Here is a 13764-nt window from a genome sequence, read left to right as displayed (position 1 = left end):
AGACACCCCTCCCCTCAACAACTATCTGTCCCACCTGTGACAGAGTCTGTGGTTCTCGTATTATAAGATACATACATAAGAATACATAAGAATTAGGAACAGGAGTAGGCCATCTAGCCCCTCGAGCCTGCTCCGCCATTCAACAAGATCATGGCTGATCTGGCCGTGGACTCAGCTCCACTTACCCACCCGCTCCCCATAACCCTTAATTCCCTTATTGGTTAAAAATCTATCTATCTGTATAATACATAACTGTATTGGACGGTTCAGTCACCTAAGAACTCATTTTAAGAGTGGAAGCAAGTCCTCCTCGATTCCGAGGGACTGCCTATGATGATGATGATGGGTGAGTGGGACTTGGTGCGAGTTAGGACACGGGCAGCAGAGTTTTGGATGACCTCAAGTTTACGGAGGGTATAGTATGTGAGGCCAGCCAATAGAACAAATAAAGCATTCAGAAATTTATAGTATATTTTATAGGAAACTTTCCTGTTTGTTACGTGTAGTAAAACTGTAAACATTCCTTATACTTGCATACGATTTCACCACAATCTTCTCTCACTATGCAATAATGAGTACTTGTTTTGAAATGTTAAGTTTATACTGAGATACCGCTTCTTATGTCCTTATGTTCCAGTGTTAACCCGACAGATATTTGTGCAGAATGAATTCAGTTGAAGGTTTTCAGTTGAAGCTGTGAAAGGTGTAGGAGCCAAAGTGACAGGTGGACCTCAGGCCATTGCTGGTTTAAGCTTGCACTGATCAATTCATGCACCTCCAACATAAATGTTATTTAAGGTACAATAGCTTTTATCCTCAGGGCATGCTTAAACCCAGCTGCACAGTCAAAGATTTGGTGTAAAATGGCAGTGAGGTAAACGATCTCTAAGTGGACACTGAAACAGAATGGAAGGGGAAATGAGAGATCTGAAGAATCAGTAATGAGATAAAGGAGAGCAGAAGGTTTTGAAAACTACTAACAAGAACATTCCCTCCAGAACAAGGCAGGCTGGGAAGCTAATTTCGGAAACTATTTTACTGAAGTGAAAATAGAAGACGAAGCAGAAGTCATCATCATAGGCAGTCCCTCGGAATCGAGGAAGACTTGCTTCCACTTCTGAAGTGAGTTCTTTGGTGGCTGAACAGTCCAATATGAGAACCACAGACTCTGTCACAGGTGGGACAGATAGTCGTTGAGGGGACGGGTGTCTGGGACTGGTTTGCTGCACGCTCTTTCCGCCCTGCGCTTGATTTCTGCATGCTCTCGGCGTTGAGACTCGAGGTGCTCAGCTGCCTCCCGGATGCACTTCCTCCACTTAGGGCAGTCTTTGGCCAGGGACTTCCAGGTGTTAGTGGGGATGTCGCACTTTACCAGGGAGGCTTTGAGGGTGTCCTTGAAACGTTTCCTCTGCCCACCTTTGGTTCGTTTGCCATGAAGGAGCCGGGAGTACAGCACTTACTTTGGGAGTCTCGTGTCTGGCATGCGAACAATGTGGCCTGCCCACAATGTGGCCTGCCCAGCGGAGCTGATCGAGTGTGGTCAGTGCTTCAATGCTGAGGATGTTAGCCTGGACGAGGACACTAATGTTGGTGCGCCTGTCCTCCCAGAGGATTTGTAGGATCTTGCTGAGACATCGTTGGTGATATTTCTCCAGCAGAAGTGTGGGGTTAACATTTGCTGCTTAGAATTTCTTCAGAACTTTATCTCCTTAACTCTATTGAGTAATGGCCAGTTGTAATAGGCAGAGTGAGTTGTGGTTCAATCAGTACATTTCCTGCACATTCATATGAACCACTCGTTGATTGTACATTCCAAACCTGGGAAAGGCAAAGGACAGTTGCCTCTGAAAGTACTAACTGAGAGAGCACCTTCCTGAAATAAAACATGGAACAAGCAAAGAAAGGGACATTGATGTGCTCTACTGCCCTTTGAGGTTGCCTGACTAGAGGTAATAGATGTTCAGCTGTATCATTGGCCAACTCACTGAATCAGTGAAGGATGTGTGACATCCTATTACCACCTGGTCTGCAACAAAGCAGCATCTGCCGCGATATGTTCAAGTGCAAGGTTTGTTATTTGGTCGGGTCAGTTGGACTGCTCTGAAATGTCAGGTTGTCACCTTGGACTGGATCTTCACCGAACTACTTGAAAGACCAGACTTCATCTGGGCCCAAATAAAATCGATTATAGCATCCAAGCAGATGAGCACTATTGCTGGCTCCAAGTTCTGCTTTAAGGAGAGGTGTGTTGCAACACAAGCCAAAAATACTTTTCTGGCTGGGAAAGAATGGTTAACCAAACAAACAGAGAAGCCTATCTCTGTATCAAATCTCGTAGAAAACTGTTATACTGTCAACTGTTCTAATATAGGAAACGCAGCAGCCAATTTGCACACAGCAAACAGCAAGATCCCACAAACAGCAATGAGTTAATGACCAGATAATTTTTTTTTTTTTAAGTCACGTTGGTTGAGGGATAAATGTTGGCCAGGACACAGGGGAGAACTCCCCTGCTGTTCTTGAAAACAGAGCCATGGGATTCTTAACATCCACCTGAGAGGGCTGACAGTGATTTGGTTGAACATATTATCTGAAAGATGACACCTCAGTCTGTACAGCACCCCTTCAATACTGCACTGGAGTGCCAGCATAGATTTTGTGCTCAGGTCTCTGGAGTGGGACTGGAACCCACAACCTTCTGACTCAATAGTCCACCACTGAGCCACGGCTGATACTGAGTCCAAGATCAGCTTCAAACTGTCTACATCTCAATTTAACATAAAGGTATAATGCAAGATAGTTCAATCAGTTCCCACCATTAGGACCAATTCTACAGTGTTTCTTCTTGAGAAGGACAACTATAACTCTGTGGATAAGGTGCAGTGGTAGAAAACCATATTTGTTCAAAAGTCATCTGAAATCCAAGCCCAGGAACCAACAGCTGAACGGGTAGCAGCCTGTAATGTCTGTAAGCTTGTAATGCTTGTAGCTCTACACTGTGGATGTGGACGTATTGTGTACTGCAACTGTATAGTTAATCATTAAACAGAACAGGCTTTCCGGAGAGCTCCGACACAGCAGCCTGCCATGTTAGGAAGCTGTGTGTGCTTGTGCTCTGTGAAGATATCACATTTGGCGACAATGATGGGAGATTTTTCAGATGTTTAAAGTTTAAATTTTGTTGGTGAAGGATTCAGCCAGCCGACAGAAGACTTTGAAAGTTTCTGTCTTTGAAAAAAAAGCTACAAAATCCGAGGTAAAATACAGCACACGGTGTGAACAGCTGGAGATTAAAAATGGCAGGTATAATCGGATATTTGAGTGAATATAGACACGACCAGGAACGTTTTAAAGCATATGTGGATCGGCTTGAAATGTTTTTCACTGCAAATAACATAATCGATGTTCCAAACAATGCAGTCCAGAACCAGGCTGTGTTGGAACGTAAGAAAGCGTTCTTCTTATCAGTGGCAGGTCCAGCATTATACGAAACCCTTGTAAATCTACTTGTGCCTGACGAACCAAAGGACAGAATGCTTAAAGAGATTTTAATGAAGCTGGAGCAGCACTATAACTCCAAACCGTTAGAAATTGCTGAAAGCTATCATTTCGGGATTCGGAATCGAAAGTATCACTGATTACATCATAGCATTAAAAAAGCTATCGATGCACTGTAATTTTGGAAACTTTCAAAACCGAGCATTACGGGATCGTTTTGTTTGTGGGGTGAAAAATGATGCGATCAGAAGGAAGTTATTGACGACGGATGACTTGACTTTTGAGATTGCTTGTCAGGCATCAAGGTCGATGAGCATGGCTGAACAATATTCCAGAGAATGAAATAATAATTATGGTTGTCAGTCAACCGAGATAAATCACCTGCAGGTTCAAAGTAAAAGATGGTGGGGGCCGAAAGTTTCAGAAACTGGAAATTCTACCACAGCATCAAAGTCATGTTATAGGTGCCTGGGACAACACATTGCTCAAAGTTGTCCATAAGTGAAGGCAGAGTGTTTCTTCTGCAGAAAGACTGGGCATCTTGCGAAGGCATGCCGACTGAAGGGTAAACCAGTTTTTAAAGCTATGAGTCCAGCGTTCAAAGCTGAGTCGAAATCCAAAGAGACTTCATAGCATGGAAGAACAACAACAGGATGAGGAGATGTTAGAGTTACACGTCATCAGGAGCACGAGGTTAACGGACAGCGATTCGGAAAGCATCAAAATCCACATAGATGTTGCGGGATTCAAGATACCAATGGAAATTGACACGGGTGCCTCCGTGAGTGTAATACTGTACCGCCACAAATTATGTGATTTTCAATTGGAGAAATCCAAGATAGAGCTGCGAGGCTACTCGGGAGAGAAAATTCCTATAGTAGGCCGTATCACCGTACCGGTGAAATATAAAGATCAATTTCAGAACTTGCCTCTAATAGTAGTGAAAGGAGACAAGTCTGCCTTACGAGGAAGAAATTGGTTGAGCTCACTGAAGCTGGATTGGAGTAAGATTTTCTGTGTGGCAGTGAGATTTTCGTCAACGGAAGAGGTTATCAAGCAGTATCCGAAGGTGTTCTGCGAAATGTGCAGTCCGATCCAAGGCTTCAAGGCGAGTGTCAGGGTACAGAAGGATGCTAGATCGGTTTACTACAAGCCACGTTCTGTACCATATGCACTCAAGGAGAAAGTTGAGCAAGAACTCAAAAAACTAGAGACTGAGAACATTATTTGTAAGATAGATCGATGTAATTGGGCGACACCCATTGTTGTTGTACCTAAGTCCGATGGTAAGGTAAGATTGTGTGGTGATTTTAAGGTAACCATAAACCAAGTTCGAGAGGGTAATGTCACCAATACATTGCCGAATTTAGAAGATTTGTTCACAACACTGACAGATGGTCAGATCTTCTCATAATTGGATCTTACGAATGCCTACGTACAGCTTGAACTAGATGAGGAATCCAAGTCATGTTTGACTATAAATACTCATCTAGGCCTATATCAATTTAATAGGCTACCGTTTGGAGTGTCTTCCACCTCTGCCATATTCCAAGGGGTGATGAACCAGATTTTGCAAGGTATTGAAGGGGTAGTATGTTATTTGGATGACATATTAATTTCAGCACCAAATAGGCAAATTCATAATAACATACTGAATGAAGTCCTCAAATGGCTAGAGAAGCACAGAGTATGAGTGTCTGCTTGTAAGTGTGAGTTATTTAAAAACTCAGTGGAGTACTCAGGGTACAGAGTAGACAAAGATGGGTTACATCCAACCATGCAAAAAATTGGATGCAATTAGAAATGCACCCACTCCCAGGAATGTCACTGAACTTCGTTCATTCTTGGGTCTTTTGAACTATTATGGGAAGTTCCTACCAAATTTGGCTACAGTATTACATCCACTGAATGAACTTTTGAAAAAACAGGTCCAGTGGAAGTGGTCAAAAGAATGCAAAACAGCATTTAAGGAGTGTAAAAACAAATTGGTAGAGAGCACCATGTTAGTTCACTACGACATATCTAAGGAGATTAAGCTAGCATGTGATGCCTCTCCGTATGGAGTTGGGGCAGTAACCTCTCATGTATTAAGTAGTGCGGAGGAGAGACCAATTGCTTTTGCTTCACGCACTCTCAGTGCCAGTGAGAGAAATTATGCTCAAATTGAAAGGGAAGCTTTGGCATTAATTTTTGGGGTCAAGAGGTTTCACAAATACTTGTATGGTCATAAATTTACCATTGTTACGGACCATAAGCTCCTAACAGCAATCCTCCAACCAAGTCCCCAGTTCCAACATTAGCTGCAACCCAAATGCAGATGGGCTGTGATTTTGTCAGCATATACATATGATATTGAATACAGATAATCAGCTGATCACAGTAATGCTGATGCAATGTCTAGATTGCCTTCCCCATCACAGGTTACACCTGACAGGGAGGTAAATGTTCCTCAGGATGAGCCTCAAATGAGTGTGAAATCAACACCATGTTTGGAAGGTTCTGTTCGAGAGCGAAGGTATCTTCTTCAAAACAGAAAACAAGTGGTAAAGTTAAATTTGTAAATATGTATAAAAATGAAAGTTATTTATGATGTTTGTTCTGATGGCTTTTTGATTAAGGAGGGAGAAGTGTAATGTCGGTAAGCTTGTAATGCTTGTAGGTCCACACTGTGGATGTGGATGTATTGTGTACTGCAACTGTATAGTTAATCATGAAACAGAACAGGCTTTCCGGAGAGTTCCGACAGAGCAGCCTGCCATGTTAGGAAGCTGTGTGTGCTTGTGCTCTGTGAAGATATCACACAGCCCATTCAACTAAATCGAGATTTGTCGTGAGAAAGTTAAACATCTTCTACAAGCAGTTCCATCCCAGAAAGCTCTCTGACCAATTGACACAGATAAAACATGTTTGTAAAAGCTTCTGGCTTTGTCCATCTGTCTCTGCCGACTGCTCTATCTCACTGAAACCAGAAATATTAGAAAATACCACAGGAAGGTTACTGGGATACTGGATGAGAAAAAAATAAAGAGGAAGTAGAAATTAAAGTGGAAAAGTCACACGGACCGGATGGGATGCATCCTCGGTTGCTGAGGGAAGTAAGGGTAGAAACTGCGAGGTGCTGACCACAATCTTCCCAGATACAGAGGTGGTGCCAAAGGACTGGAGGATTTCAAATGTTACACCCTTGGTCACAAAAGAGAAGGATAAACCTGGCAATTACAGGCCAGTCAGTTTAACGTCAGTTTACTCAAAGTCCTTCATAATTTTAAACACCTCTATCAACTCTCCTCTTGGCCTTCTCTGCTCCAAGGAGAACAATCCCAACTTCTCCAATATATCCACGTAACTATAATCCCACATCCCTGGACCTATTCTTGTACATTTCTTCGATACCCTCTCCAAAGCTTCACATCCTTCCTAAAGTGTGGTGACCAGGATTGGACACAGTACTCCAGCTGGGTCCGAACTACTGTTTTACATCTACCTTTAGCACAACTTCCTGACTATTGTACTTTCTGCCTCTATTTATAAAGCCCAGGATCCCATATGCTTTATTGATCAGTTAACCTGCCCTGACACCTTCAAAGATTGTGCACAAATACCCCCAGGTCTCTGTTCTTGCACCCCCTTTAAAATTGTACCATTTAGCTTGTATTGTCTATCCTCAATCCTCCTGCCAAAATATATCACATCACATTTTTTTACATTGAATTTCATCTGCCATGTGTCTGCCCATTCCACCAGCCTGCCTATGTCCTCTTGAAGTCTATCACTATCTTCTTCTTTGTTTACTACACTTTCAAGTTTCGTGTGGCATTAGTCTCTCTGTTACTCTGACAGCAATTCCAGGGCTAAAAGCTCCACATGTACAGCTTGGGAGCCAATGCATGAAGCAAACAATCAGTGAGTATAATTCCAGACTATTTATTGAGAGATATATGCATTTGGTAAACTGACCATGGGGTTATTTATTGGGAAGATAGAGTTATTCAGAGACACACTGGGGAGTAAACAGAGCAGGTTAGTGGAGGTTTTGTTTGGAACATTGGCCCCGATATTTAGGGAGAGGCAGGGAGGGAGCCAGCTGCGTGATGTGGGGGGGTTGGAGGGAAACACGGAAATGCCGGGAATGCAGAGGTCCTGCTGAATTTAACAGCAGAACATGATTATCATTCTTTACACCATTTCCCTCAGGGCAGCCGTCCATATTGACATGGTGGGAGGTCACAGCTGGGGGACCATTGGGGACATTGCGGGTTGGTGGTGAAGGAAGGTGGTGTTTATCGGACTGGCAGTCGGGAGGGAGGGGGAACTGGGAGAGATCGCGGGTTTTGGAGCAGTAGGGCAATATTAATCAGCCAGGAACCATACTAGATGCCAAGCAAGCTCCAAGTGTTCGGAACCAGGAAGAATAGATTAAGTACCAAGGTCACCCATGCACTGGGAGGTTGTTGGGCGAAGTACCATAGCTGGATAGGTGGGGAACGGTAACATAGTGGTTATGTTACTGGCCTAATAATCCAAAGGCATGGAATAATGATCCAGAGATGTCAGTTCAAATCCCACCATGGCAGCTGGGGAATTTAAATTCAGTTATGGTGACCATGAAACGACTGGATTGTCATAAAAGCCCATCTGGTTCACTAATGCCCTTTAGGGAAGGATATCTGCTGTCCTTACCTGGTCTGCCCCATACGGGACTCCAGATGTGCTGCCCTCTGAAATGGCTGAACAAGCCACTCGATTGTACAAAACCCCTGCAGAAAACATTAATTGGACACGACACCCAGCCCAGTCGACCCTGCAAAGTCCTCCTCACTAACACCTGGGGACTTGTGCCGAAATTAGGAGAGCTGTCCAACAGATTAGTCAAGCCACAGCCTGACATAATCGTATCTTCCAGACACCTCCATCACCATCCCTGGTTATGTCCTGCCCCACCGGAAGGATAGACCCACCAGAGGTGGGGACACAGTGCTATACAGTCGGGAGGGAGAGGCCCTGGGAGTTCTCAACATTGACTCCAGACTCCACGAGGTTTCATGAAGGAACCCTCCTGCTGATTACAACCTTCCGCCCTCCCTCAGCTGATGAATCAGTACTCCTCCATGTTGAACACCAGTTGGAAGAAGCAATAAGGGTAGCAAGGGCACAGATTGTACTCTGGGTGGGGACTCAGTAACACCACGATGGACCGAGCAGGCCCAGTCCTGAAGGATATAGCTGCCAGACTGGTCCTGGGCAGGTGCTGAGAGAACCAACACAAAGGAAAAACCTACTCGCCCTCACCAATCTATCTGTCACAGACACACCTCTATTGGTAGCAGTGACCACCGTACATTCCTTGTGGGGACGAAGTCCTGTCTTCACATTGAGGACTGCCGTGACTGCAGGCCGGAACAGAAACAGAGTGCCGGGCTGCATGGTCGCAGCCCTGACCCCACGATGTCGCTGCACAACGCCCCGACTGGTAAGGGGGCCGGGGGGGGGGTACAAAAAAAAAGATGGCGACATGCGGTGAGCGCACCTCCCCTTTGACTTTTGCCCCGCGGTGATGTATGGACCGGTTCGCGAGGCCTGCATCAGCCTCATGGGGCTCTGGCCCATTTCCACCGCGTGTCGGAAAGGGGCCACCGCACACGGCGATGATACAATTCCGCAGGAGCCTGTAGCGCCACCAACACCCACCCAGGGTGACAACACTTTCGTGCCCCATTAGTGCCCCCCGGAGGCACACAACAGGGGAATTTCGGCCCGTTGGACTTAAAGAAAAATATAAAAAGGTTCAAATACTTGACATTAGAAGCAAAGCAAAGTTTAAACTGAAAGAATTTGAATAAAATGACACAACTGATTCGGGTGGGAGAGAAAATGGGACAATGAAAAGTGGGTAATTTAAATGTTTTAGTTTGGTTTCTATGGTGTGTATAATGGTAATAAAATTGCTCCTGAAATTAGAGAATCTTGTGCAGATCCGAACACAGTCGAAGAGTTAAATGGACACATGATTATATATTAATTACTGTCATTTGATTTTAAAACATTCTAATGTTTTATGAAATGACTGTGGCTGTACTTTCGAACATTTTCTCCCAAAACTGTGATCAGGGGTCAAATGGGGCAAAGACCAAGATAAAAAGGTTCCTCTTGATTCTCTCAGCAGACTACAAGAGTCCTGTGTCAAATATGTTCAGCCAATCGCAACCCAGTTCCACTGGGCACAACACAAACTGCCTATAATTCAGCATTTGGTTGAAATAAACTTCATGATCAAAATACAAGTTCGAATGCTAGCTATTGAGAATGGTGCATGCATCTAGACGTTGTGTGCTTGTTGCTGGTACACTTAGTCACAGGGGTCCCAATAGCAAGGCACAACATTGCAGCATCAACACAGATTGCAAATGCTGATGGCTTCAAGCAGTGATTGACAGAAAGTTATGAGTTGAACACGAGCAGTAAGATATAAAACTCCGATCTAGCCGAATGCACACTTGAAGGAAGTGGTTATGATAGAAGTGGAAGAAGATGAATTTACCAACCTCAGCTTGCTTTCGCCATATATCAATGTTCTTGCGTTGAGCTTTTGAGAAATGGTCCCAAGCCTTTTGCTTCGAAGCAGCCTTGAAAACTGCCGCAATCTGCTCAACTTTGGTAAACAAGGAAGTCAAACAAAACAACCAGTTTATGTGTTGATCAAAAATGAGAAACAAAGCAGAGACACACAGGGGCTAGCATTGTGCTGCTTCTAAACATTATTAAAGGCACAATGTCACCCTGAGGCAAGAAAATGCCAATATTATCAATAGAGGAGCACTCTGAGTACCAGAGATTATCAGTGACGTGGTGCCATTAATCCTGCCAACTAATGTCTCTGTCGTACTTACAGTATGCCAACTGAAGATGGGCTCTCCTCCTGCCTCAATGTCTCCACCACATTTCCAGTGCAACAGTATTTACCCCTCTGTGTACTTGTAGATTTTTTCCAGAGTTATGTGTGAATGGAATCAGATCGTTTATCTTTAGGATTATCTTGTACAGCTGTTTAAGTCCCCAATGGTTGAGTTTAGTTTATAAATGTATTCTCAGGCGGAAGGGGGTGGGAGAGGTATGAAGACAAGCCTTTACAGCTGTCACATGCTGAAATATGGGAGGGAGACAATCAAGATCTTTCACTGCAGCCCTCATAAAACTTGGCAAATTCCACCCCCAACTGCTGGCTGCTGGAGGGGCTGTGGCCAGAAAGCCACTCTCTGTGCACACCTCCATTCTAGATGGCAGTCTGGGAGGCCGGAAAGGCCTCGGCTGGCCTTGCAGTCCCTGCAGCCCCAGCCACAGGATCTTAGATATCTGCCCCATGGAGAGCGGACCGCTGCCTCCCTCCCCAGGCACAATTCTTACTGTTAGCCACAAGAAGGTACATGTCCCTCGCTCTGTCAGTCCACAGACAGCTCTCTCCCTACAACCAATGCTGTACGTGTGCCATATCGTCCCCGGTGAGAGCTGGGGAAGGATCAGGCAACGTAGAGCCCCTTTTCCTGGAGGCCCACAAGATGCATGGCCATTCCCCAAAACATGCACAAACCACCTCGTAGAGGACTGAGAAATGAATGGGCATCAAAGCCCCGCCCCAAACCGGGTCCTGATTAGTATCCAAATTGACCATGACCACCAGTCAGTATGGGCAGGACACCTATCCCCCGGCCCAGCTAATCGTGGGTTAGAACCAAACTACATGTCTTGGCCCTTAAACACATGGTCGTCCTAACCTAGGCACAACCACATGCTGGCAAAACTCAGGTGATAATGTATCCAATGTAATCTTTCACAAGCCCAATGTAAACTGCAAACCACCTCACACAATGTGAAGAGGCATGTATTCTGAAAATGAAATTAGCAGTTTAATAAGTAAAAGCATTTCATTTATTTAATTAAATTAGTCTTGAAAATTAATTTTAAGTTCATCAAATGAGTTGACGGCACAAATCATTCCAAATGGGTATGATTTGGTGGCCATTACAGAAACGTAGTTGAGGGTGGCCAAGACTGGGAATTAAACATACAGGGGTATCTGACAATTTGGAAAGATAGACAAGAAGGGAAAGGAGGTGGGGTAGCTCTGTTAATAAAGGATGATATCAGGGCAGTTGTGAGAGATGATATTGGCTCTAATGAACAAAATGTTGAATCATTGTGGGTGGAGATTAGAGATAGTGGGCCCAAGTTTCCACAAGAAAAAAAACGGGCCCCCTCCGAGCTGGGCACCCGTTTTTCGCGCCTAAAACGGCGCCTAAAAAAATCCTCGGTATTCTCCACCGACTTACAGGTCCTGTGGCCCTCGGCGCAGCCAGCACGAGCTGTGGGGGGGGGCGGAGCCAGGTCCCGGCGCTGAAAACAGTGCCGGGACCTCTGCACATGCGCGCTACAGTCGGCACGCAAGTGCAGTAGCTCCAGGCGCCGAACTGTGTGGGAGGGGCCCGAAGCACGCAGCCCCTAGCCCTGGCCCAATGGCCTCACTGGGGCTCCTCCCACGGCCAGCTCCTGCTCCACGCCTGACCAGACCCGACACTCGCTCCCCCGCTCCCCCCCCTCCCCTCCCCCGACACCCGCTCCCCCCCGCCCCGACCGAGACCCGACACCCGCTCCCCCCCCCTGACCCGACACCCGAGACCCGCTCCCGCCCGCCCCGACCGAGACCCGAGACCCGCTCTCCCCCACCCCGAGTCCCGCTCCCCGCCCCGACCCGAGGCCTGCTCCCCCCCGCCCCCTGACCCGCTCCGACCCGAGGCCCGCTCCCCACCCCCCAGACCCGACCCGACCCCCCCAACCCGACACCCGCTCCCCCCCCCGCCCCGACCCGACACCCACTCCCCCCGACCCGAGGCCCGCTCCCCCCTGCCCCGACCCGACACCCGCTCCCCCCCGACCCGACACCCGCTCCGCTGCCCCCCCCCCAACCCGACACCCGCTCCCCCCCCCTCCCGACCCGACACCCGCTCCCCCCCGACCCGACACCTGCTCCCCCCCCGACCTGACACCCGCTCCCCCCCCACCGACCCGATACCCGCTCCCCGCCACCCGACCAGACACCCGCTCCCCCGCCCCCGACCAGACACCCGCTCCCCACCCCCGACCAGACACCCGCTCCCCCCCCGCGACCCGACACTCGCTCCCCCGACCCGACACCCGCTCCTGTTCCCCGACACACCCCCTCTCTCTCTCTCCCCTCCCCTCTCTCCTCCTCTCCTCTCTCCCCTCCCCTCCCCTCTCTCCCCTCCCCTCCCCTCCCTCCCCTCTCTCCCCTCCCCTCCCCTCCCCTCCCCTCTCTCCCCTCCCCTCTTGCTCAGCGGCACGAACAGCTGCAGAATTCTCCCTGGCTGAAGCACTTTCACACAGGTAGGAAGATGGTTTATTTAATCTTTTCTTGGCTTATAAATGTTTATTCAGGTTGGATTTATTTGTATAATATTTGTCGAAGTATAAATAAGGATTTATTGTCGAATTTAATGAGTTCCCTTCCCCTCACCTCGTTCTGGACGCCTAATTTGTAACCTGCGCCTGATTTTTTAATGTGTAGAACAGGTTTTTTCAGTTCTACAAAAATCTTCACTGGCGCCATTCTACTTTAGTTTGGAGTACATTTTCACTGTGGAAACTTTCAAATCAGGCGTCAGTGGCTGGACACGCCCCCTTTTGAAGAAAAAATTCTGTTCTAAACTCGAACTGTTCTACCTGACTAGAACTGCAGAAAAAAAAAGTGGAGAATTGCGATTTCTAAAATAGTCCGTTCTCCACCAGTTGCTCCTAAAAATCAGGTGCGAATCATGTGGAAACTTGGGCCCAGTAAGAGGAAAAAGTCACTGGTGGGCGTAATTTATAGGCCCCCAAATAATAACTTCACGGTGGGGCGGACAATAATCAAGGGAATAATAGAGGCATGTAAAAAAAGGAATGGCAGTAATCATGGGGGGTTTTAACCTACATTTCGATTGGTCAAATCAAATCGCATGGGGTAGCCTGGAGGAGGAATTCATAGAATGCATACGGGATTGTTTCTTAGAACAGTATATTACAGAACCTACAAGAGGGCAAGCTATCTTAGATCTGGTCCTGTGTAATGAGACAGGAATAATAAACGATCTCCTCGTAAAAGATCCTCTCGGAATGATTGATCACAGTATGGTTGAATTTGTAATACAGATTGAGGGTGAGGAAGTAGTGTTCCAAATGAGCATACTCTGCTTAAACAAAGGGGACTACAGTGGG

General features: G+C 46.6%; 1 protein-coding gene across 1 annotated transcript in view; it reads right to left on the bottom strand.

Moving 5' to 3' along the window:
* LOC139275595 (ecto-NOX disulfide-thiol exchanger 1-like) overlaps nt 1-13764 on the bottom strand; it is a 249283-nt gene that overhangs the window by 168569 nt on the left and 66950 nt on the right. Inside the window, exon 7 of the mRNA XM_070892766.1 lies at nt 10041-10147. Within this exon, the coding sequence (XP_070748867.1) occupies nt 10041-10147 (107 nt within the window). The remainder of the gene's footprint in view (nt 1-10040; nt 10148-13764) is intronic.

The sequence above is a fragment of the Pristiophorus japonicus genome, chromosome 11, assembly GCF_044704955.1.
Source record: "Pristiophorus japonicus isolate sPriJap1 chromosome 11, sPriJap1.hap1, whole genome shotgun sequence".
In the NCBI taxonomy this organism is placed as follows: Eukaryota; Metazoa; Chordata; class Chondrichthyes; family Pristiophoridae; genus Pristiophorus; species Pristiophorus japonicus.
The sequence above is the reverse complement of the archived record's forward strand: the minus strand, read 5'-3'. Positions and strand labels throughout refer to the sequence as shown.